General features: G+C 47.4%; 4 protein-coding genes and 1 long non-coding RNA gene across 8 annotated transcripts; 2 read left to right on the forward strand and 3 right to left on the reverse strand.

Moving 5' to 3' along the window:
• Positions 1-476: 476 nt before the first annotated feature.
• Positions 477-1,895, reverse strand: LOC134033708 (claudin-23-like). Its single transcript, XM_062477985.1, has one exon. The coding sequence runs from the start codon at positions 1,799-1,801 to the stop codon at positions 989-991; it is 813 nt and encodes a 270-aa protein (XP_062333969.1). The 5' UTR covers positions 1,802-1,895; the 3' UTR covers positions 477-988.
• Positions 1,896-3,026: 1,131 nt separating this feature from the next.
• On the forward strand, positions 3,027-6,281 carry parm1 (prostate androgen-regulated mucin-like protein 1). Of its 3 annotated transcripts, none has more exons than XM_062478638.1 (6): positions 3,027-3,128; positions 3,730-3,846; positions 4,088-4,622; positions 4,689-4,835; positions 5,424-5,507; positions 5,602-6,281. In XM_062478638.1, exons 2-6 carry the CDS (start codon positions 3,801-3,803, stop codon positions 5,672-5,674), a joined length of 885 nt encoding a protein of 294 aa, XP_062334622.1. In that variant the 5' UTR covers positions 3,027-3,128; positions 3,730-3,800; the 3' UTR covers positions 5,675-6,281. The 3 variants fall into 3 exon arrangements, with proteins under 3 accessions (XP_062334622.1, XP_062334621.1, XP_062334620.1); XM_062478637.1 differs by having other exon boundaries at positions 3,028-3,128; positions 4,088-4,646; positions 4,677-4,835; XM_062478636.1 differs by having other exon boundaries at positions 3,029-3,128; positions 4,088-4,835.
• Positions 6,282-7,900: 1,619 nt separating this feature from the next.
• Positions 7,901-9,594, reverse strand: wu:fk95d07 (uncharacterized). Its single transcript, XM_062478170.1, has 5 exons — positions 9,477-9,594; positions 9,170-9,259; positions 8,794-8,820; positions 8,501-8,536; positions 7,901-8,296 (listed from the first exon to the last, which is right to left on the reverse strand). The coding sequence occupies exons 2-5, from the start codon at positions 9,221-9,223 to the stop codon at positions 8,030-8,032; spliced, it is 384 nt and encodes a 127-aa protein (XP_062334154.1). The 5' UTR covers positions 9,224-9,259; positions 9,477-9,594; the 3' UTR covers positions 7,901-8,029.
• Positions 9,595-12,688: 3,094 nt separating this feature from the next.
• LOC134034274 (uncharacterized) lies at positions 12,689-15,408 on the forward strand. Its single transcript, XR_009932217.1, has 3 exons — positions 12,689-13,041; positions 13,200-13,267; positions 14,187-15,408. It is a non-coding gene; the product is annotated as an uncharacterized LOC134034274 (long non-coding RNA).
• Positions 15,409-16,131: 723 nt separating this feature from the next.
• spp1 (secreted phosphoprotein 1) lies at positions 16,132-21,053 on the reverse strand. Of its 2 annotated transcripts, none has more exons than XM_062478486.1 (9): positions 20,848-21,053; positions 19,090-19,159; positions 18,937-18,981; positions 18,757-18,819; positions 18,544-18,609; positions 18,263-18,385; positions 17,910-18,155; positions 17,543-17,644; positions 16,132-17,424 (listed from the first exon to the last, which is right to left on the reverse strand). In XM_062478486.1, the coding sequence occupies exons 2-9, from the start codon at positions 19,141-19,143 to the stop codon at positions 16,930-16,932; spliced, it is 1,194 nt and encodes a 397-aa protein (XP_062334470.1). In that variant the 5' UTR covers positions 19,144-19,159; positions 20,848-21,053; the 3' UTR covers positions 16,132-16,929. The 2 variants fall into 2 exon arrangements, with proteins under 2 accessions (XP_062334470.1, XP_062334469.1); XM_062478485.1 differs by having other exon boundaries at positions 17,537-17,644.
• Between the last annotated feature and the right edge of the window lie 2,329 nt (positions 21,054-23,382).

Below are 23,382 nucleotides of genomic sequence, written 5' to 3' on the forward strand. Positions count from 1 at the left end.
CCTCCGGAATTTCGAAATAATCTCCCAACCCAGATATGATTGGCATGAGCTCATCAGCGTGGCAGCATACTATTAGTGGACAAGAAGTCATAATGGTCTGATAATCTCTTCGCTACCTTGTTTCCTTCACTACTCTCCCCCCTTTCTTCCACTCTCAGATGTTGGTTTCCTCCAGTGATCAACTGGTTAAATGACCGTGGGGATGGAGAGAGGGAGGAGTATAGGAAAAGGTTTTGGGACGCACGTTGGCCAGATGTGAACAATCAATATGAAAGCGAAGTCTCCTGTCACAGAGATTCATGTCAGCCGTACAATTACGTTTTAGACCACTGAACCAGCTGGTTCTGCAGTAGAACACGTTGTTTCTCATTGAATACCATGAATAGCCTAACAATAGTGATTGTTTGTTTATCACCGTTTTTTCTAAATAAATTGTTTTAATTTAGGCTACTTGAAAAAGATATGGCTTCTTTCCGTTTTTCATGTTACAACATGTTCTTTTATTTTGTATGGGTGCAATAAAATACATTTACACTGGACACTAACAACATTGGTAGGCCCTAATGGACATTGCAAACATGTAATGATAATTGACAACCCGTGTAGGCCTAGGCTATGGGCTATCCATCTGACAAGGCAAACAGTAGGGCGACCTATGCGTCTCCGCCTTACAACACGGCATAAGATGTAAAGTGCGAGAAATAAATATTTACATTTAGTCATTTTTACATTTAGTCATTTAGCAGACGTTTAGCATTTATTTAAAAGGTTTACTTACATTTACATTTAGTCATTTTACATTTAGTCATTACTTCTTGTATGGTTAAGGGTAAGGGGATGGGTAAAATATGAGTTTCGGGGTGGGATAGCCTTATGACGACACACTTACGACACAAAATAAGTCTTCAGAAGTAGGCTAAAATACAGACAAAGACTGTAATAATCACATTGTTTTTCTTCATTTCAACTAGGAGCTTTAAAGTTCACTTCACAAGTCGGCATCGTATGGTTTGCTGGCGTAAGAGTTGTCTGAACGGCCACCAGACCGGGGTAAGGCCCGGGGGAAGTCCACCTCCTCATCCATGGAGTTCTTGGAATAAGGCACGCTGCTGGCACTGCTCGTGGTCCGGATTACGCTGGGCACAGCGACCCGCCTCGGAGGGTTCCTGGTGTGCATGAACTGAGGAACTTCCTCCACCCGTTTCTCTCCCCGGTTCTTGCCGCCGCAGCATCGACAGATGCCAATGAACATGACAAAGCCCGCAAGCACTTCGAAGATGCCCCCGATGTACCCCAGAATAATGCAGAAGTCCACGCGGATGTCTGTGCCTGGCGCCTTAATGTCTTTCAAGATGTGAGTGTACCAGGATATCGGGATGAGTGTCATTACCCCGGAGAGGAAGATCAGTAGTCCTCCAAGTCCAGCGACGGTCCAGCGGGGCCGATCCCTCCAGCAACGAACCCCTGGGACGGCCACGGCCAGTCCGATCAACGTCACGATCAGAGAAGCCACCATCAACCCTTGGGCTATAGTGATTAACTGGTTATTAAAGTAGCCAGTGTCTGTTTGTTTGCACACGACTGTTCGGGACGTATCAGACGCCAGACAGATGTCCCAGATGCCTTGCTGGTAGAACTGGTCGGTAGATAAGCCTGAAATATTGCGTACCGTTCTCCAGTTTGGAGCAACTGTGGACGTTAGGTTCAGGATCCAGCCGCAGGGCGAAAAGACCATCCCGAAGATGAAGATTCCCGGGGTACGCAGGGAAGTGCGCACCCATTCTACCGTTTGTTTGGGCATGGTTTCTGTCGTAGCTGCGCTATATCCCCTGACGAAATCTCTTCTGTACCACTCAGTACAAATGGTGTGTCTCGAGAGCTGTCTTACTGTAAAAACTTGGCCACCTGAAACTCTGAAGGAAGAGGGGGATGGAGGAGAGAGGGGAGGGACCAAAACTGAGCGTTCGAGCGGAATCTCACCTGCATAGGCTATGAGATGTGCGCTTTCAAATGATGCGCTATTAATTGTTTCGGTTAGCAAGCAGCAGATTGTAAAAGAAAAACAGACCTGTTTTGTTTTAGCTTTATCTCTATTCGAAACCTATAAGCAATAGAAAATCGCTTGTTTGTAAACATGCATAATTTTGGATATTTATGCTTAGCCTATTAGATTACCAAACACGCGATAGGCTTAAACAAATTACTTTTGTAAAAGTTAGTGTGCGTGTGCATCACTCCACCTGGAATGTCAGGAATGTGGCTCAGCCGGTACAGTACAGCATCATCAAGCGCGCGCACACACACACACACACGCACGCACGCACGCACACACACACACACACACACACACACACACACACACGCACACACGCACACACACACACACACACACACACAAACCCACTAACAGGTTATGACTGCAGGAACTAAAACGCCACAAGACCAGCATGTAGTGTGGTGAACAAGGCTGATTGTCAAAGTTCTATTTAATTTTTGACTTTTTACACAGTGAGAAATAGAGGTCAGTGGTCCCTGTGTACTTCAGCTGCCCCCAACCAAGCTGCATTGGCCTAGCTAACCAAGTGACACATGAAGAAAGAGAGTGTGCCAGCACAGAAGAAGGAGACACGTCCATCATAGAGGACTATCACATAGAATGTGTGTGGGAGTCAGATGGCTGAGCGGTGAGGGAGTCGGGCTAGTAATCTGAAGGTTGCCAGTTCGATTTCTGGCTGTGCCAACTGACGTTGTGTCCTTGGGCAAGTCACTTCACCCTACTTGTCTCAGGGGGAATGTCCCTGTACTTACTGTAAGTCGCTCTGGATAAGAGCGTCTGCTAAATGACTAAATGTAAATGTAGAACATGGAGTTAATGTTATAACAGACGAAAATTGTTAGAATTATAGCCTGATTCAGAATGCAGATGTTTGGTTCTCTAAGGCTGCCAGAGGCAAGGTACAACTTGGGCGTTGATCTGGGAGGAGTGAGAATGTGGGCAAACTAGACAGCATGTTTATCTGCTAGTATCTACTAGTATCATCATACCGATAAGGAGGTTACATGACAGACGAGCTGATCATTTCCACTGTTCCGGTTCATCACCTATGGGACCAGTGACCAACCCAGAGGTAACTTTTAGATATACCTTGATAGACCATCATACGAGACTAAGTCGTGAGTTGTCGCTTCATCAGTCTTACTCTCTTTAATACCTGCCTACTAGGCTACCACCAGAGATTTGACCCACTTCAGGATTATTTTATTGTCAACTGCCTAATACTTCGGAGTCAGGCCCGAGCTAGGCTGAAAAGCTCCGCAAATATTCAGTGTTGTCATAAAATATGCAATGTTTTGTTATTTAACATTTGGCCAACTTGTTAGTTTCTCAACATTGTTTCCTACTGACAAAATAACAATTATATAATAAAATATCATAAATGATAGGCTAATAGAAGTTTTTGTTTATAAGACCATTTGGCTAATATCACATAATCTCAAGGAGGCCTGCACTTTCATCACGACATATAGTTTATTCAAAGCATCTCAAGTCATTCATCTGTACAAATGAATTTCCCTCATTCTTAGCAGTAGTCTTCTCGGTTTTGACTCCCTCTAGTGTTTGGTTGGTGTTCCTGTTTGAGAAATCAAGAGAAGGAGGAGGAGGTTAGATGTTAGTTTGAGGCGGGACTTGAAACTGTATTAATCAAAGCGAATCACCATCTGTCATAGACTGGTCGAAGCTACCGGAGAGAACACGGCAGTTTCTGCCATAGAGTACTTGCCTCAGTACTGGATAGCAGATGTCGCACGCGATAATGAGGGTCGGACTATTAATCTTTCTATCAGGTCTGTATAATACGGAGCCGTTTTTTAAAGGTTTGTCTATCTGCGTAATTGTGTCAAAAGAACAGTCGGTAACCAAAAGCTTGAGTAGGCTATACTTTCATTTTTAAGTATGAGTTTAATTACGAGCTTAAGTACAAGTTATTTACCGAATAAATTGTTGTTTAGATATTTATAACAATCTAATTTGTAAATGACTGATGTTATACCTGTGTTATTGAGCGTTTGTCTATTATTCTTGCAGGGTGGTTGTGTCTGGTTGTACCAGGTGTTACCAGTACATCAGAATCCCCAGAACCCCCAATTGAGACATCCTTCTTAACAGAACCCCCAATTGACACCATCTCCACACCAAAACCTCCATCTGAAACCACCTCCACACCAATCACCACCAGTGAGATTATCTCCTCAGCCACCCCTTCCTCACCCCCACCAACAACCCCAGATTCTTTATCCTCCTCCACCACCCCCAACTCCACGACTTTCTCCCCAGTCAACATCACCACCATTATTCCCCAGACCAACTCTACACAGACCACCATTCACACACCAGGCCAGGAATCAGGAGCGACCTCACCTGTAGCCACCACATCCTTGCCAACCCAGACTCCATCTGAGCAGAGCACGACACCCATCCTGACATCCCAGCCCACCCAGCCCACTCAGCCCCACCAGTCAACTGTGAACGGGTCCACAGGAACCACCAGCAGCCAGACTCCAGCCACCAGTCTGAGCAATTCTACTGGGTCCTCCACCTCTTCCTCCACCTCTTCCTCCACCTCTTCCCCCACCTCTTCCCCCACCTCTTCCCCCACCTCTTTCTCCTCCACCACCTCCTCCTCCACCTCTTCTTCTGAGCCGCAGTTCTCCACCTCTGCTGTGCTGCTGACTACTACGGCAGGATCCAAACCCACAACCTCTCAGTCAGTGTCAGGCACCATTCATCAGACCACCGCTACCGTGGACAGCAAGAGTCAATCCAGGGCTTTCAGCTCAGGTGAGATAGCACCATGTCTGGAGGCTCTGTCTGCATGGCAGACAAATTGTATTGTGTGGCTATTCACCATTCCATATGATGATCTGTGCTTTTGTGGAGTTGGTGTGTATCAAATTACTCTCCAGTACAAACCTTTGGAACCAGGGGAGAACTTGGAAAAGTGTAGGACACCAAGGAGAAATTCCACTGATAGATTTCCCATGATAGGCATAATTTTTTGTTTGCCTATGGTAGTCACCGGCCACAACTACCTGGCATGGCCTACTTTACAACTGTCAAAGTCCACCACAGACTATTTATAAGTGTATCATTAAACAGGTTACTAACTACCCTGACTTCCTATAGGGTTAATTTGTAAACATTCGATAAGTCTGTAGAGCCAGGAAATTTAGTTCACATGTTGTCCAATCCTGTTTTGCTGTAACTTCCTTGTCAGTGGATAGAGGTCAGAAGCCACAGATGGGTGATGGTTTGTCTAAAAGGTGATTTATTTGTTAGACAGGTGACCTGTTGGTCCAGTGATTAGTGTAGAATGTGTCCAGTAGCTCCCCTAAAGTTTGCCAACTCTCTCTTTCTCTTTTACCTCAGGAAAAGTCGCAGCCATCGTGCTCGCATTCATTGCTATAGTGATCCTGATGTTCGGAGGGGCCTACTACTTGAAGTGGAGGTGAGTAAGGTCAGGCAGGATAGGACACCCTCTCTTTTTCTCAATACTACCTAACTCTTTTCTTAACCCCCCCCCCCCCCCCCCTCCTCTCCAGGCGTTCCTCCTACGGCCGTCTCCTAGACGACAACGAGTATGCGTCATTCCACAACCCTCTATATGAACACTGACCTCCAACGACAGCCTGTGCTACCGCTGTTTGACCCCCGACACCCGGAGAGAATTTCTTGATGACCAGAAGGAGAGAGAGAGAGCCCACTGAGCCTCAGACAGAGCCTGTATGACCCCTTACCCTGGGCTAGCTGGACCACCTCATGGATGTCCAGATAGAAAGGTGTCCCCTAGCGGGGCTCTTGAAGGACGGTGTGTCTGGAATGACCAGGAGACTATCCAGCACGCATCAGGCCCATTCTCTGATATCCCATTCGCTTGCACTAAAGAGTATATGCACAGAGTATATGTTGATAATATATAGATCGCTCTGGAGTGATTTGAAATTGTTCACGACTGTGATTATGTTCTTGTGAAGGTTCTTTAAGCAAAGTTGTTTCTGTTCCTTGAAGCGACTGCTCACCCTGGCAGTCGACTGTTTGTTGTGATCACTGACGTGTGTTTGCAAGGAAACAGTTGTTCAGTGTGTTTTTCTAGACAAAAGCCAGTACTGTGACAATCCCTATGTGAAGGATCCTCACCTGACCTACTCTGACACACTGTTGTTGATTCGATTTTATGATTTTTGTGACCTTTCTAGAAGTTAATAAATGTTACTGCACTGTACCTATCAGTGATCACATTCTTTCCTTTTTCACAACAAGGTTCAGATATACTGGGTGTGATACTTGGTGTGTTCTACCTCTGGGGAGGGAGAATAGAAGGTGTGTGTCATGTGACCTAACACCTTTCTAATACTCATCATGACCCCCTGGCAGTTACATCTTTCACTTCTAAAAGAAAGTTGTGGGGAGGGAGGGAGGGATGTGGGAGTAGCAAGATGATAAGGAGGAGGGGGTGTGTGGAGTGACCTCATCATTGGCACTTGATTGTACCCCTGTCACTCCTCACCATCCTTCCCATCTCCATATCTCTCTCTCTTTCTCTCTGTCTCTTTCTCTCTCTCTGTCTCTCTCTCTCTCCCCCTCTCCCCATCTCTCTCTCTCTTCCTCCCGCACTCTCTACCCCTCCTTCCCAATCTCCCCCCTTTCTCCTCCTCACTTTCTCCCTCTCTCTTCCCCCTTTCTCTCTTTCTCTCTTTCTCCCTCTCTCGCCCCTCTCCCACCAGTGTGTTTGGCTCAAGAGCCTCAGAACAGCAATGTTATCCTGTAATGACAGAGGGGCAGCACTGTGTTATTAAAAGGCTTTAAATATACCAGAGGGGCCCGTGTGTGTATATGTGTGTTGGTGTGTGTGAGTGTGGGGAGCTTACAAACTGCATCTGGCTCACTCATGGTGTTCTTCAGAAACAAAGCTTTGTGTTTTGCCTCAGAGGATATGCAAACCCTGGCTTCTGTATTACCCATAGTCTTCTCAGCCCTTCACAGGCATTTGTGGTGTTTAACATTTTTTAACAGTTCAACCAGGAAACCCGAGTGGTTTACTGATCATACAGGTGGGTCAACAACTTCTGCTTCCCGCGTGCAAATCTGTGTTTGTTCTGTGTTCTCGTTCAGAGCGCTTACCTGACCACAGACACCAGTACAACAGAACAACACAAAGGCTCATTGCCCCACCCTCACCTCCACCCCTTCAAATGTCTCTCAGTGGAGATCATTCAACTGTAAGTCAATACAAAAAGCTTTGGATTTCTTTTCTGGATATTATCAAATGTGGTGTGACGTCATTCAGTTTATGAAGACAAGCAAAGGAAACACATTCCTGCTGTGAGCTGTTTGAGGTTTCAAGAGTGAGTTTTTTTCCTCACCCTGCAACACCATGACTCATATCTGTTCAATACACACTTCCTGCCACAGACAGGAGGTGTATCAGTGTCAGACAGACTTGGCCAACGCTGATATTTCAGTTGATTTGGACGCATATACTAACTGTCAAATCCAGTGAAATTAGAAAATGTTGCACATAGGGGCACCTTGGAGGGCACTTTCAACAATTCGTCACTGAATCAAAGGCATGTTCTTGGCAGCCATAAAGGGCACTTTATCATGTATTATCTACCCTAGAGGGTGACACAACCCTCTAACTTGGGTTAAACCCCCCCCCCCCCGTGTCCACCAGTGGTCAGATCACACCAACACACACACACCTTAACACACACACACCAACACACACACCTTAAGACACGGTTGACCGCCAACACTGGATGTTTACTATTTAAACACTAGATGGAGCCATCGACCAACATGTAAACCTAGTTACATCACCCAAGACACAGAGGCATCACAAGTCAACTACATTAAAACTGTACATCAACATCATTGTTGTCTTCAACTTTATTTATGACTATCAGAGCAAAATACCTCACTCTATACAGACAGGGAAATGTCCCCCCCCCCCCCCCATTCAGAGCATGCTCAATTGAGTTTGGGAAGGCTGATGACGATGGGGGGTAGGGTGTATGCACTGAGGAAGGGGTTGGTGTAGGGGGAGGAGGGGTAAGAGGGGTAAGGGTATGAAGGGTAGAGGTTGTAGGGGTTGGCGTTGGGGTTGGGGTAGTTGAACGGGTAGTTGTAGTAAGGATTGGTTGGACTGAGTGCAGTCTCTGGGCGGGGCACTGGGTAGTAGATGGTCCGAATGGTGTTACTGGCCTGGGCCTGTGGTGGACCAATTGGAGTGACTCTCTGGGAGGGAACAAGAGAACAAGCACCAATGAGATGGGACGGTTATTGCCATCAATGATATGAGAGATAAAGCAGAGTGTCCTATGTGTAGAACTACATGGCAGTACCTCTCTCTGCTTCTCTCTCTCTCTCTTCCCCTCTCTCATTTCTCTTTCTCTATCTCTCTCTCTCTATCTTCCCCTCTCTCATTTCTCTTTCTCTTACCTCATGTTCCTCAGGCATCAGAAGAACCTGCTCCACCTAAAGGAAGATAGACAGTATCTTAACACACAGTAAGAACTCGTCTCCCCCTCTCTCTACTGTCAACACATATTTGAATTGTTTTCTCTCTCCTTCCTCTCTCTCTCTCTCTCTCTCTCTCTCTCTCTCTCTCTCTCTCTCTCTCTCTCTCTCTCTCTCTCTCTCTCTCTCTCTCTCTCTCTCTCTCTCTCTCTCTCTCTCTCTCTCTCTCTCTCTCTCTCACACATACACACACACACTCCATCTCTCTGACTTACCTCAGGCATCACAGGCACCTGCTCCACCTACATAAAGATTAAAAAACATGGTTTCATCCACTGAAGGATTCAGTATAATCTGTCAACATCTGGAGTCATGTTGTAAGAAGTCACCACAAGTCACAACTCTCCCTTCTGTCCACAGATGTTATGTTGACTTCCAAACCTAGATCCAACTATTACCTGGAATCCTTTGCAGTGCTTATAAACACCTGAATGCTCTTGTTCTTGCACAAATTGAACCAATAAAGTTCCCCCAATTAAGCAAGCTCCACTGACCCTACTCACAAGACTCAAGCCAACACTAACCTAACTGAAATGATTTGGTATGTGTTTGGTATGTTTAGTGAGCATGCTGTCTTCAATAAAATCTTACAGGAGCAGCCAGACACACGCTGAGCAGAGCCATCAGGACAGCGAATGACCTCATCTTTAAACTCTGGTTCTCTGCAGAAACACCCGGACACTAGAGGCACAGAGACAACCATCCACAGTTAAAGACACGTTAAACACATATGTCCCACCTCAGCTTGACAAGACAATGAGTTAGCTCAACATCAAAGTGCAATGACCAATAACGTGCAGTGTTATAACGTATCTTGCAGCTTGGTCAGGTTCACTATACAGACATGAAAAGTAGCATAGGGCAGAGGTGTTTGGAGAGGTGGTGAAGTGTATCTTACCTTTTAGTTTGTATGCAGTCACCAATCTGAAGGATATCTTTCAGATGCTTCTTTGGCTCTGGGCTTATAAGTCTTGCTGTTGGGAGACGCTGGCGCTTTCTGGTCCAATCAACTTTCAGCTTCACCATACCAGGAAGTAACCTCGAACCACAGGGATCTGATGATGACATCTTATCATAAATCTCACCACATTTCAGGTAAACAAAATCACCAAATGTCAACATCTGACGGCGAGCGTTTATGGTTTGTGTATGAGCGGCACTCCCTCAAATTAGGTTAACGGGACTCCCTGTACAATATGGTCAGGATGAAGAGTTTGTCTAGTGCAGATAATCCAGATTGATTGCTGGATGCACCAGTGATTTTTAAATATGCTATTTGAAATGGATCTTTACCTTGATATATTCAGTCATACCAGATGTGTTCTACGTGAGGCCTTATGTCAGGAAGTCACTGTTCATTACAAACGAGATGTTCATTGGCTTGTCGGGAGAAATCCAAACATCATTGTGGAACGATGAGGCAGTTGATAAACACATTCCAACAGCACCTGCGTATGGCGCCAAACCCTGAAGACACACCATCTAGACTTGGCAGAAGTCTTGTCAACCTCAACGCCACAATCTCATCGTTCCTTAGAATCCCTCACAGTGTGTGTCTGTGTGTGTGTTTGTGTGTGTGTTTGTGTGTAGTGTTGTATCAGGATTTCTCAATAGTGACCTTAATAGATATCTCAGTGGTTGTCTGCCTGGTTGTCTGCACACCACTGGCAAAATGAGCTACTTCTTTCTGTGGGCTAGAATGGTGATAAACATATTTAATTAGATCTCATCTTTTAGACAAACTTTAACCATGCTATTTTAACATCTGATCTCCTCTAGCATCTAACATATGACATCAGAGTTTCCATTGGATTATCTAACATTCGGAGAGTTCACATTACAAAAGCATGCCATTCTGAGAGTTGACATAACATCACATAACATTCGAGCCTCCATATAATGTGGACGCAGAGACACCATGAGCCGAGAGCTTCGTTACCCTGTGGGTTGTGGATAGCTCTTCGTCACATCTGTGCTCTGATGAAACACGTGGGACACCCAGACTCTAATCCAGACGGAGACATTTAGTGGGAGATCCAACCCAGCTGTCTGAACCTGACCTTCATATCTGTGGCCACACTAATTGAACACACATGAAATGGAGATGTTTGATTGGATGATCCAGTGCAGGTTGGACCATCTATAAGGTGTCTTCGAGATGTAAGCTCACACAGTAGGAGTCACTTTATCAGGTAAGTTAACTGATAGATCAGCTTTCGGTCTTATCTGTGCTTCTTTTCGTTTGGCATGATTATTTGGGAGTAGAAACCTTCCTGTGCTTAAGGTTCAACTGTTTATCAGAAGAAGGTTGACTTGTTTGTAAGACTGACGGTAACTGCAGGAAGATAACTAGTCAGATCGTCAGTGCAAAGAAACTTTTGGAACTGACAACTCTGTGTGTCTGTGAGACCAGTTCTGATCGGGCTGGTTCTGGTTCTGAACAAAGGGAATTTGCACCACAAAGACTGCTATCCAGATGATGAAGATGATGGCGATGGCGATGGTGGTGGGGACCAGCCTTCTGAGCTTCTGTCTCGCTGCACCCGTGAGTACCCGTGTGCTAGGATGATATATCACCGTGTTTATCACATGTCACCTCTGAGGACATGAGTCTGACAGTCAACTGCCTCCTGTGTGTGGACGGCGCATCCTGATCCTGCCTTTGTACACAGGTGGTGGAGCAACAAGAGGAGGAGCCTGTTACCGTCGGGGTGAGTGTGCTCGTGAGTCAGTGTGTGTGAGTCAGTGTGTGTGGATAATAATGTGACTCTGAACACTGTGGGACCATGTACTGACAGCATTGTGATTACGCAGTCAGTGTGTGGGTGTGTGGATAATAATGTGACTCTGAACACTGTGGGACCATGTACTGACAGCACTGTGATTACGCATTGATTCCATGTCAGAGTCTGACTTTCACCCGTCGTCCCCTGGAGCAAAACTCTTCCACCAGGACCGTCTCATCCACCTACTTGTACCCACGCCCACGGCTGGAGCAGTTCCTCAACCCCAACCTGAACCCTCTCATCCACCTGAACAGACACAACTCTCTCAGTTACAACAACGTCGGTTACAATCCCCTTAGTTACAATCCCCTTAGTTACAATCCCCTTAGTTACAACCCCCATGGTTACAACCCCCTCGGTAACAACCCCTATGGTTACAGCCCCTATGGCAGCCAGTACTTCAACTCACAGTTTGGGAGCCCTCAGGTGTACACTCACTACCCCTACCTCAGCGGGCCCCAGCTGCCCCCCACCCTCATCAACCTCAGTAACATGTCATAAACTGGGGGGGGGGGGGGGGGGGGGGGGTCTCTTCACACACCCATCTCGCTCCCATCTGTGCTGAAAGCACCTCAGAAACCAAGTTAGGTGTTTTTAAAATGTGTCTGGCTTATTTTATCAGTGAAACAATAAGTGTGAATAAAGATAATCCTGGAGGGATGCAATATAATGACAACCATGTGTCTGTGTATGATTATAACCGGAAAGCAACAACATTAAGGCAGTAATTAGCGCCACAAAACACAACTCCTTTCCTTCACACCATCCTTCTCCCTTACTCACACAGAGAAAACATCAAAGCATCAAACCCAGGATACGTCATAGGGTTGGGCTTAGCACCGAATGTTTATAACGTCTGGCTCCGCGCCTCATTAACACTCGGATCGTTAAGCAGACTCAAAAATGGTAACATAATGGTAATATAAAACATTATACGATCCCTTTCCATAATCATGATACCCCCCAGAAATGTTCACTGCCCCCCCAAGCAGGCTGCATCCGGCCCTGATCTAGAGGCAAGTGTTTCTCGTTAGCCCTCTGTCGTTTTCCACTTTGGGTATTGTTTCTCCGCAACAAAACCCTCAGGATTTGAGGGTAGTGATAATTACACAAACAGGTTCAGACATTTGTTGCATTGCTTCCTATGCAACTTAGGGTGCCGCCCCTCTGCGTGGGAGAACTTACACAATGTAAGATTCCCTAAAATACACAATCCTTTTCATCCCATTGCATCATTGCGTGACAGATTTATTCGTCACTGTTGGTTTAGTTCGTTTTTCGGATAGGGCTGGGGCTGGGCCTGGGTTTGACCATTTAGAAGGCTGGGTTTTGATCTGATTTATTCTGTTTACTCTGCAACACACTAGGAAGTTTGGGAGTGATGCATTAACAGAGTGGTGTCACACGTCAGCAAGATCAGAGAAGTCGATTCACCATGCCATCTCATCCTGTGGGAACATTCCATGGTTGGGAAAAACCAACCGTCTCTCTCTCTCTCCTCTGCCTATATCTACACTCCTGTCCTGAGAGGACCTCAGACTGTGCTGGACATCCTCAGAAGCCTTGCAGAGACCTAACCATACCACAGCACCTTCCAATAACCGTGTGAAGACCATAATACAACTCCGAGATAACTTCTGTTTTAGACTACAGAAGGCAAGATAACAAGCTATCAAGGTAACACCGCTTTCTCTACTCCTCCAACAGTACCGTGAAAAGGACTGCGTATGAATGAGTAGCTAGTATTCGGAGAGTCCTGATATTTGTTGTGTTATCACTGCATCCAGGCTGATGATGTTGTTCACTATTTGTCCTTGTCGTTGTTTGTGCATCAGGCTGAGAGATGCGACTCCTGCTCTGTGGTCTCTTCGCCGTCCTTCTCACAGCGTCCTTGTGCAGCCCTGTAAGACTTCTCTGCTTATCTTTATTATGATTTCATTTTTCCTGCTGTCAACACTGATGTGTGGTGCTAGTAGGAGCTGATGTGTGGGGCTAGTAGGAGCTGATGTGTGGGGCTAGTAGGAGCTGATGTGTGGTGCTAGTAGGAGCTGATGTGTGGTGCTAGTAGGAGCTGATGTGTGGGGCTAGTAGGAGCTGATGTGTGGTGCTAGTAGGTGCTGATGTGTGGGGCTAGTAGGAGCTGATGTGTGGTGCTAGTAGGAGCTGATGTGTGGGGCTAGTAGGAGCTGATGTGTGGGGCTAGTAGGAGCTGATGTGTGGTGCTAGTAGGAGCTGATGTGTGGGGCTAGTAGGAGCTGATGTGTGGTGCTAGTAGGAGCTGATGTGTGGTGCTAGTAGGAGCTGATGTGTGGGGCTAGTAGGAGCTGATGTGTGGTGCTAGTAGGTGCTGATGTGTGGGGCTAGTAGGAGCTGATGTGTGGTGCTAGTAGGAGCTGATGTGTGGGGCTAGTAGGAGCTGATGTGTGGGGCTAGTAGGAGCTGATGTGTGGGGCTAGTAGGAGCTGATGTGTGGGGATAGTAGGAGCTGATGTGTGGTGCTAGTAGCAGCTGATGTGTGGGGCTAGTAGGAGCTGATGTGTGGTGCTAGTAGGAGCTGAGGTGTGGGGCTAGTAGGAGCTGATGTGTGGGGCTAGTAGGAGCTGATGTGTGGGGCTAGTAGGAGCTGATGTGTGGGGCTAGTAGGAGCTGAGGTGTGGGGCTACTAGGAGCTGATGTGTGGTGCTAGTAGGAGCTGAGGTGTGGGGCTAGTAGGAGCTGATGTGTGGGGCTAGTAGGAGCTGATGTGTGGGGGTAGTAGGAACTGATGTGTGGGGCTAGTAGGAGCTGATGAGGTGTGACCGAGTCTGCTGTTCCCTCCACAGGATTTTGAAGGGTCTGGGGACCAGAGTGGCTCATTGCCTGATGAGTGGCAACCCTCTGAAGTAGTCTCCAGTCACATCTATGGAAGGTCAAGGTACTGGAAATCTTCGGAATCTTCGGAATCATCCGAATCATCCGAATCATCCGAATCATCCGAATCATCCGAATCTTCGGAATCCTCAGAATCCTCAGAATCCTCAGAATCTTCAGAATCTTCAGAATCCTCAGAATCCTCAGAGATCACGGCAAAACCACTGACACCTAAACCCACAGTTCCAGTGACCCGTCCCACTGCTAACACAACTACCACTACAACAAGAACCAGGCCAGTCACAAATTCAACAACGTCACCGACCCCCACAATAACGTCACCTAATTCCACAACAATGCAAACCAAACCCACAGTTCCAGTGACCCATCCCACTGCTAACACAACAAGAACCAGGCCTGTCACCAATTCAACAATGTCACCGACCCCCACACCTTCCTCCACAACAATGTCACCTACCACTGCAAAGATGTCCACTGAGGGACCTCTAGAGACTCCCTCACCAGGGACAACAGCTGGCATGACGACCAGCGTGACAGATGAGATGCCAACATCTGCTCCTGTCACCGAGAGCAGAGGGGACAACTGACATGGGACTCATCGGGAGACCAATCAGAGATCAGGGTTAAACGACAAACTGAATATGAAGATGTCGTTTTCCTCGACAGCCTGATTGTGTCATGTTCTGCCCTACATGTCCCATATAATTGATTAAACTTGTATTCAACTGAAGTGGTCCCACAGATACTGAAGGGCCATGGCTGTTGTAACTGTATTGATTGCACTGAGGAAGGTAAAGGTGCTTCCTGTTATGAAGTATCTTATCAGTGGGTTCTATCTGATGTGATGTCGAGACCTGTTCTGATCTTCATGTTGACACAGGTTACTGGGAGATGTGTGGTGTTGTCTGGTTTGGTTTCAAACCCCCGACCACAAGAGCTAACTGCTAGAGGGGACTACTGCATCTGGGTGTTCTGTTTCCTCATGCTGCCTGCTGTGTTGTGGATGTGTTATAGGTCTGTGTTCCTCTCATCTCACCCCTGAACTACAGATAAACACACCCGGGAAGTCTTCAGTGTCTACTCTTGTTTTTACAATAAAGGATTGAAAGAAGACTGTTTGTTAATGCTGCATTTGAAAGTAAAAAAGGCGAATAAAAAACTATTTGTTTTCAAGTACGTTTTGTTCAATTGGGCATCTCAAATGTATCCTGTTGTCGAAATAGTAGTAGTCATAGAGAATATATCCTGTCTAAACCAGGCTGAGGCTGGATAGAGGCTAAACCAGGCTGAGGCAGGATAGAGGCAGCTCTGCCCTCCCACTGCAGGCACCATGCTCTGATTCAGACTGACAGTGCCCCCTAATGGCCATTAAGCCCTACTGCAATGCCCATCTCTGACTGCCCGTCTAAAACATCATGTTCTCACTCCAGGTCTGAGCTTTAAGCTCTTCATCCTGTAGACATCATCCTCCTCTTCCCCCATCTCAGGGTTCTCCCAGGAGTCATAAAGCATTCAGCCTGTGTGATCTTCACCTCTGGGGGACAGCTGCTGTCATCTCCGTCTGGAGACTGTGTCTGTCTGTGTTCAGTCTTGTCATGGAGCCAGTCAGCGTAGCTAGAAGGCACATTGTTGCACATGAAAGCAAGCAAGACACTTGGGATTCAGCAATGAATATCGGCATGGTAAAGGATTTCAATGTTTCAGAAGTTGTCATTGGACACGCTCAGCGGTAAAGTATTAGACTGTAAATCAAAAGGTTGGAATCCCCCCTATATGTTTATATATAAAAGTGTCTGCTAAAGGAGTGTACTTTTATTATTCTCCTAAATGTTTACCTTTCTGTACTGCTGTTGTTGACACACTTGGGCTTCAGATTATTGCACATGAAGAATAACGTTTTATGAAAAAAGGAACTTTATTTATTTAGAAATGTTACAATATGATACATTACAGTAAACAAACTGGGGACAAACAACATGTAGTGTAAATAAGGATTGTGCAATGAACAAGACTAACTGTTGTATGTCATGGCTGGAAAGTGAACCATTAGACCTTGCAGGGCCCTGAGTTTGGCTCTTTTACCCAGCATCCACCCTAGCATGCAACATAAGCCCTGAACTCATGTACCCACAATGCACCCTAATTCATCTACGTTGCCGTGCATGCAGAGTAGTATGATAGAGTGGACATCAGGAACTCATTCTCCCTGTTCTTAGTTTGCCTGTGACCCATCCCCTCTCACAGATGACATGTAAAGGACTCTGGGTAAAAAGGCTAAGCCACTTCCTGGTTCAGGCCTAGGATCAATATATCAAGGATGAGACACGATGATTACCCACTAGCTTTTGAGTATTTTGCATAAGTAAATTGCTCATGGACACTGACATGGGGTCAGCTTTGGCATGGGTAGAAGACAAAGTAAGCTAACTTTGACCTCAAAGTGGATTTATGTCTACAAAGTTGGTTGTCTCTATGTAGAATTTCAATTTTCATAGAGATTTTATTACAAATTGTGTGATAAGGTCCGCATATTTTGTTTGTTTTAGGGAAGGACAGTCAGCTGCCGTTAGCTCTGTTGCTATAGGGGACAAATTACAGCTGGTTCCATGAAATCCCAACTTTCATGTTGTGATGCAGTTTTTGTCTCAGCCTTGACATATTCAACCTAGGCTCAGGCGTGTGCTACTCTCTTGGCTACTTGACGAGAATGACTGTAGGGGTCACGACCTCTGCCTCCACCGGCTCCTCTGCCTCCACCGGCTCCACTGCCGCCTCAGCTGAGTCACCCTCCTGACTCTCAGCACTCTCGTCTGACTCACTGTCAGCTGCCCCGGGCGTCTCAGTGGCCTCCTCGCTGCTGTGGCTGGCATCAGACTCCTCGCTGGTGCTGGCGTTCTCGCTTTCGCCCTCTGCATCGCTGGCGCTGGAGCTCTCGTCCGGGCTGGAGCTCTCGCTGGCGCTGGCACTCTCCTCCCCCTCCTCCTCTGCCTCCTCTCCCTCCTCTGCCTCCTGCTCCAGGCTCTTGGAAGGGCCGGCCTCCTGGCTGACGGGGGCCGCGCGCAGGGCCGGCTCCTCCTGGGAGGAGCCGGATGAGGGATCCACACCCATGATCTCGTCCAGTCCCAGCCCCTGGCTCTCCACCTCTGGGGTGCTAGTGTCCTCATCCAGCAGCTGGTGGACCTGCAGGGCCTGGGGGGGGGGGGGGGGGGGGGAGGTGGAGAAAGAGGGTTGTGTGTTATGATTGAATGTGTGTGTGTGATGCATGTATGTGTACGTGTGTGTATTTGTTTGTGAGACTAACCTGTACCTTATACACCTTCATGGTCTGCTTCTCGATATCATTGCCAACGCCGTAATCAGAGGTCTTGCCCATCATCTTGCCCTCATAAGACTTGAATGGGGAGGGCACCTGTGGGCACAGAATCATGTTGGTCATTGATGTTTATCCTAACCCCTGACCATAACTCCGACCATGACCATGACCCTGACCGCGACCCCATCCCTAACTTTATTTTTGATCCTGACCCTACCCATGACCTTAACTCTGACCTTGATAGGCACTGTCTGGATTACAAGAGGAGACGGCAAAAATACAGTAAGTGTGCTATCTCTCTTTCTCTCGCACAATTTCCCCCCAGCGGATCAATAAAGTTCTCCCGTTCTCCATTCTTTACCTTTTCCACTGTGTTTGTGTCATGGTAGCTCTTCTTGTAGTCACTTGGGTACCCCATGCTGTCCCCTCGGCCGTCATCATAGATGATGGAAGGGCTGGGCTCCACAGTGGGCTCCACAGTGGGCTCCACAGCGGGCTCCACAGTGGGCTCCACAGTAGGGGGGGCCAGGGTGGACTCGGCCTCCCCTGACTCTGAGCTGTCACTGGACTCCTCCTCCTCCTCCTCCTCCTCCTCCTCCACGTCCTCCTACACACACACACACACACACACACATACTGTACTTATACTGTATACTGCATGTGACTGTATAGTGAGCATACTCAAGTGTGGATACTCTGTGGTCTGCTACTCACGTTCTTCTGAGCGTCCTCCTCGCTGTCCCCGCTGTCTGCGCTGTCATCGCTGTCCACAGAGGCTGTGTTTGAGGCTGTGTCAGAGGCTGTGTCTGAGGCTGTGTCTGAGGCTGTGTCTGAACCCTGAGACAGAGGCAGACATATGTACATGTTAGGAACAGTATGAACACAGTACAAGTACTAGTGTCAGTACACGTCTCTCTAAATAGTTAGATAGATGGCTGTTCTACATGTATGGGGGGGAGGTGGGGGCGCATTCATTATCCATGTAAACATGTTACCTTTACTTCATCAGAGTTGTCTGAACTCTCATCTGATGCTGCTGCTGCTGCTGCTGCTTCAATATTCTGGAACAAAAACACACTGTTAGACAACACCCCAAAAAAAAGAATGGATTTTCTTATGGGGGAAAGACTGTGTGCTGCTTTACAGTGTGTGTGTGTGTGTGTGTGTGTGTGTGTGTGTGTGTGTGTGTACAGCTTGCAGGCTGTTACCTGTACAGGTTCCAGCTCAAAGACAGCTTCTAACGCTTTCCTCAACACTTGGGCTGGCTTGACCTGGAGACAGGAGCAAAGGACATGTCTTTCTCTCACGTTCTCTCCCTCTCTCTCTCTTTCTCTTACTTTCTCTCTCTCGTCTTTGGTTGGTCATCGCTTCTCCCTCTCTCTACTTACCAACTCCTCAGAGCTCTCGGAGCTGCTGCTTGAGCCTTTCTTCACCTGAGGAACAGAGCACAGAGGCTGTCACTATCACGAGGCAGCTCAACGCAACTCACGTCTCACACACCAAGTTCAAACACCCCCTGCAGGACATGGAGAGGAACTCACCGGTCGGCAGAGGACCGTTACAAAGAGAAGGGTGAACAGAAAGACAGCCTTCATGGTTGCAGTTCGGGATCTGCCGACACAAACAAAACACAACGGACCACAATTCAGAACAGAACAGAAGATGACTCAGAGCAGGGCAGGACATGACTGATAGAAAACCACAATTGGTTGGACGGATATGGTTATAAATGTGTAGAACATGGTTCCATCTCCAAAACAGACATTTTAAGGAGAGGAAACCCAGACTTAAGAAAACACTCCTGTCAGCAACTCCCATCCTGAAGCAGGGCGTTTCTGTGTGACTTCAGCACTGCAGTGTAAGTGGACATGATTTAGGCCATAATTATGTTGAGGAGTAGAACCATATTCCCTTCTGAATCCAGCCCTATAGGAAGGCGCTCTGGAGGAAGGAAGCCAATTCCTTATAAGGTCGGCGCAGCCAGACGTCTGAACGTGTCTTCCCTGCGAACCTGACCTCCAACCAATCAACCATCTCCCTCCCAGCTTCAACAACATAACAGAGGGCATAGTTCTGCTTTTCCTGCTGCCTGTGTAATTCTCGTAGTTAAAAGTGGAAGCATGTAAGCCACAATGGTAGCAGCGCAGCACCAACAGCCCGTTGCCCTGAGCGGTGCTTTATTTAGGAAGCTGCTGTGCTCTCTCATTACAGCTGTGTGGGGGAGGCCTCAAATTAGGGGGGTCGATGGAAGAGAGTGGCAGGTGAAGTTGCAGGGAGGAGAGGAGGAGAGGAGAGGGATGTTTGGAATGGGAGTGTTTGAGAGGGAAATGAGAGGTTGTGGAGGGAAGGAGGGAGGTTGTGAGAGAGGGAGGAAAAGGAGGAGATGGCGAAGAGGGGGACTGGGAGGGAATCTTTGAGAGGAATCGAATGGGAGACGAGGATGCAGATGGAGGGATGGAGGAGGAGAGGAGAGGAGACAGTGGGAGGGCAGACGGTGGATGAGAGGAGAACAGGAGGAGGAAAGGGTGGTAAACAAGGGAGAGGGTACCAAGAGGAGAAAGAAAGGATGGAGAATGGAGGAGGAGAATGGGAGAGAAGGAAGAAAGGAGAGAGGGAGGAGAGGAGGTGGTTAAGGAGAGAGCGTCAACTGCATTTCAGGGTTTTGTTTGTTAGCAGAGTTCTGACAAGTCGTGGTCAGGTGGTGGTGTCACTCAGACAGAAAATTAGCCTGAGGTTTGTTTCCTGTTTCCTGTTGCCCACAGCTTCCGCTTCCTGTCCCCGTCGTGAAAATCATTTATAAAACCGCCACACTGCAGTCAGCTCAACCAAGCGAGTCTGGCATACCAATACCCTCAACCAATCAACTTTGGTTGGAGACTTAACCAGCATTGTCGGGTAGAGCCATGCTATTACTGTAACACAACCCACGGGAGCGTTGTGACATACTAGCTTAATCTAGACTCAGTTCTGTTCTCTCACTACTGAAACATAATTACATGCTGCTGAGGCAACAATAACTTCATCTAAACTGAGAGGAACACAGACTTGCAGACGCCATAGCTTTCCGAGACCCCATTCCACTCCTTGTGCTTCAGATACAGAGCTGATGGAGTGTAGATAGAGCAGAGGGCTACATGTTCTACTAATCTCTGTGCATCATCGACACACCCATAAACCCTGCTGTGCACTGTTGTATCTCTACGCATCGAGTCTCAGCCGAAGGCACCGTTGTGTATTTGACATGTCCACACAGGACAGCTTCAGCACTGGTGGAAGTACATGGTCTGTCTGTTCCTTACCTGGCTCCGGTTCTGAAAGGATCCTTCTGTGGATGGTAGCAGGAAGGTGGAGATGATCGGGATGGTTGGAGCTGCTAGTCTGAGCCCACGGCAGGCAGGAAAGATAGCGAGTGTCAGAGAGGAAGACACCGAGAGAAAGAGAGAGAGCTGCTGTGGTCCGTACGCTCCTGTCTGTCAGTCTGTCAGAGGGAGGAGGATCTGCACTGTGAGGATGCTGCTGAATCCTGCTGTTTGGTTGGCTTATAAACCCTGCTGCCTCGGGGGACAGCCAATCGGAGCCTGGGTTGTGATGTCATGAGGTCAGCCACCACAGGCCCACCTCTCCTCTCCCACTCTTCCTGTGGTCGGAGAAGCCACAAGCCTGGCACTGCCAGCACACACACACACACACACACACGCACACTCACACACATGAACTCACAGACATAGGGACTCACACACACTCACAGACACATGCATGAAGTCACAGACACATGCGTTACTAACTCACACGCGTACCCACACGCATACACAAACACGCATGAACTCACACACACATGCGTATGCACTGATTCACAAACACATGCACACTCAGACACGCATGACACACACATTAACTCATTTACACACACAAACACACACTCCTTCCGTTTTGTTTTACTGGCTGTGAACTGCCCAGCCCTGTGTGACTCAGAGACATGGTCCATGTCTAACTAGGTCCCAGGGCCATTGTCTCATAAACACCTGATGGGTGATTCAGTCAGAATAGATGAAGAGGTTTATCTGTTGAGACAGGACCGAGTCAGTGAGGAGGGACGTTAGAACGTTTTACAGTGTTCTTGAACCTCCAGACATTCAGAAGTGCATACTCTGAATTCTAGAATGTTGTTTCATCTCATTAAATGTGGGGGCTGTCTCAGAAAGGTGGTATTTTAGACAGGTACAGGAGCACTTCTGATTGCTTTATGACTCAATCACTCCCTCAACGTGCAATTAAACTGTCTGGATCTGACGCTTAATGTTTGACAGCAGTCTGACACACTGACTGACTGGCTGACTGAAAGGTTGACTGACTGACTGACTGACTGACTGGGTGGCTGACTGGCAGAATGACTGATCTCCACAAGGGTATTCAGACCTCAGAGGGAAGTTGAGAACTGTTTGTGTGTGGGTGTGGGTGTGTGTGTGTGCGTGCCAGCATGTGTGTGTGCGTGTGTGTGTATGACTGGGCGTGAAAGACTGTGTGTGACTGAGGGGGAATTTCTGCAGAGGAAGACTGAACAGCAGACATGCAACTGATAAATAGACAGTCTGAACAGCCTGTGTGTTTGTATACGTGTGTGTGTGTGTGTGTGTGTGACCATGTGAGAGAGTGTATGTGTGTGCACCTATGTGTTGCCAGACACAAGGTGGTTCCCCCAACAGGTGAACACTACGGACTCCTCAGACACCACAACATCACCACAAGCCCTTCCCTCTCACTCAGAGACGAACAACTCCTCAACCACGGCCGTCTCAATCAAGCCATTAAGTTTTGTTATTATAAAACTCTATATGAGAGTGTTAGGCTCCGAGGCTGAGGTCATACATGGTTGGACTGCTTCTCTCTGGATGCACTACTGGAATCCACACACACTCTGGATCACTGGCTGTTAACTGTGGAATCAGTGGAAGGAGGCCAAGGACTGCGTGTCTGAGTGTGTTCTCAGTTATGTAACACATTTCCAGACGGCATAGGTGTACCGTAACACATCTTGTCAGCTAACAATGCGTAGTCAAAATACATGCAGTGCCTTCACTGACAATAAGAGAGACAGAGAGAGAGAGAGAGAGAGAGAGAGAGAGAGAGAGAGAGAGAGAGAGAGAGAGAGAGAGAGAGAGAGAGAGAGAGAGAGAGAGAGAGAGAGAGAGAAAGAGAAAGAGAGAAAGAGAGAAAGAGAGAAAGAGAGAGAGAGAATAAAGTCAGATATTTGTCTGAGATGGAGCTATGCACCCAAGCCCAGACTAAGTATATCTCAAACAACAGGCAATTTCGAGGCAAAGTATGTCTGGAGGAAAGAACCATGGTAAACATTGCTGAAGAGCAGAAAGTATTAAGTACCCTCACCACCAATTCATCAACATCAGTGCCTGTTACAAAGTCTCTGTATGGCTGCATGTTACAGTGTCTCTGTATGGCTGCATGTGACAGTGTCTCTGTATGGCTGCATGTTACAGTGTCTCTGTATGGCTGCATGTGACAGTGTCTCTGTATGGCTGCATGTGACAGTGTCTCTGTATGGCTGCATGTTACAGTGTCTCTGTATGGCTGCATGTTACAGTGTCTCTGTATGGCTGCATGTGACAGTGTCTCTGTATGGCTGCATGTTACAGTGTCTCTGTATGGCTGCATGTTACAGTGTCTCTGTATGGTTGCATGTGACAGTATCTCTGTATGGCTGCATGTTACAGTGTCTCTGTATGGCTGCATGTTACAGTGTCTCTGTATGGCTGCATGTGACAGTGTCTCTGTATGGCTGCATGTGACAGTATTTCTGTCAGTGTTTAGAGGGATGC

The sequence above is a fragment of the Osmerus eperlanus genome, chromosome 14 (genome assembly GCF_963692335.1).
Source record: "Osmerus eperlanus chromosome 14, fOsmEpe2.1, whole genome shotgun sequence".
In the NCBI taxonomy this organism is placed as follows: domain Eukaryota; kingdom Metazoa; phylum Chordata; class Actinopteri; order Osmeriformes; family Osmeridae; genus Osmerus; species Osmerus eperlanus.

What these genes read in the sequence shown, in the direction of transcription:
- LOC134033708 (XM_062477985.1), bottom strand. Translation starts at nt 1,801, where the DNA reads ATGCCCAAACAAACGGTAGAATGGGTGCGCACTTCCCTGCGTACCCCG.
- spp1 (XM_062478485.1), bottom strand. Translation starts at nt 19,143, where the DNA reads ATGAAGGCTGTCTTTCTGTTCACCCTTCTCTTTGTAACGGTCCTCTGC. An exon ending in TTGAGCTGGAACCTGTACAG is followed by an intron (nt 18,610 to 18,756) that starts GTAACAGCCTGC and finishes TTTTTGTTCCAG; the next exon opens with AATATTGAAGCAGCAGCAGC. An exon ending in ACACAAACACAGTGGAAAAG is followed by an intron (nt 17,645 to 17,909) that starts GTAAAGAATGGA and finishes CTGTGCCCACAG; the next exon opens with GTGCCCTCCCCATTCAAGTC.
- parm1 (XM_062478636.1), top strand. Translation starts at nt 3,801, where the DNA reads ATGTCGCACGCGATAATGAGGGTCGGACTATTAATCTTTCTATCAG. An exon ending in AGTCAATCCAGGGCTTTCAG is followed by an intron (nt 4,836 to 5,423) that starts CTCAGGTGAGAT and finishes TTTCTCTTTTAC; the next exon opens with CTCAGGAAAAGTCGCAGCCA. An exon ending in GCCTACTACTTGAAGTGGAG is followed by an intron (nt 5,508 to 5,601) that starts GTGAGTAAGGTC and finishes CCTCCTCTCCAG; the next exon opens with GCGTTCCTCCTACGGCCGTC.
- wu:fk95d07 (XM_062478170.1), bottom strand. Translation starts at nt 9,223, where the DNA reads ATGAGGTCATTCGCTGTCCTGATGGCTCTGCTCAGCGTGTGTCTGGCT. An exon ending in AGGTGCCTGTGATGCCTGAG is followed by an intron (nt 8,537 to 8,793) that starts GTAAGTCAGAGA and finishes ATCTTCCTTTAG; the next exon opens with GTGGAGCAGGTTCTTCTGAT. An exon ending in TGATGCCTGAGGAACATGAG is followed by an intron (nt 8,297 to 8,500) that starts GTAAGAGAAAGA and finishes GTTCCCTCCCAG; the next exon opens with AGAGTCACTCCAATTGGTCC.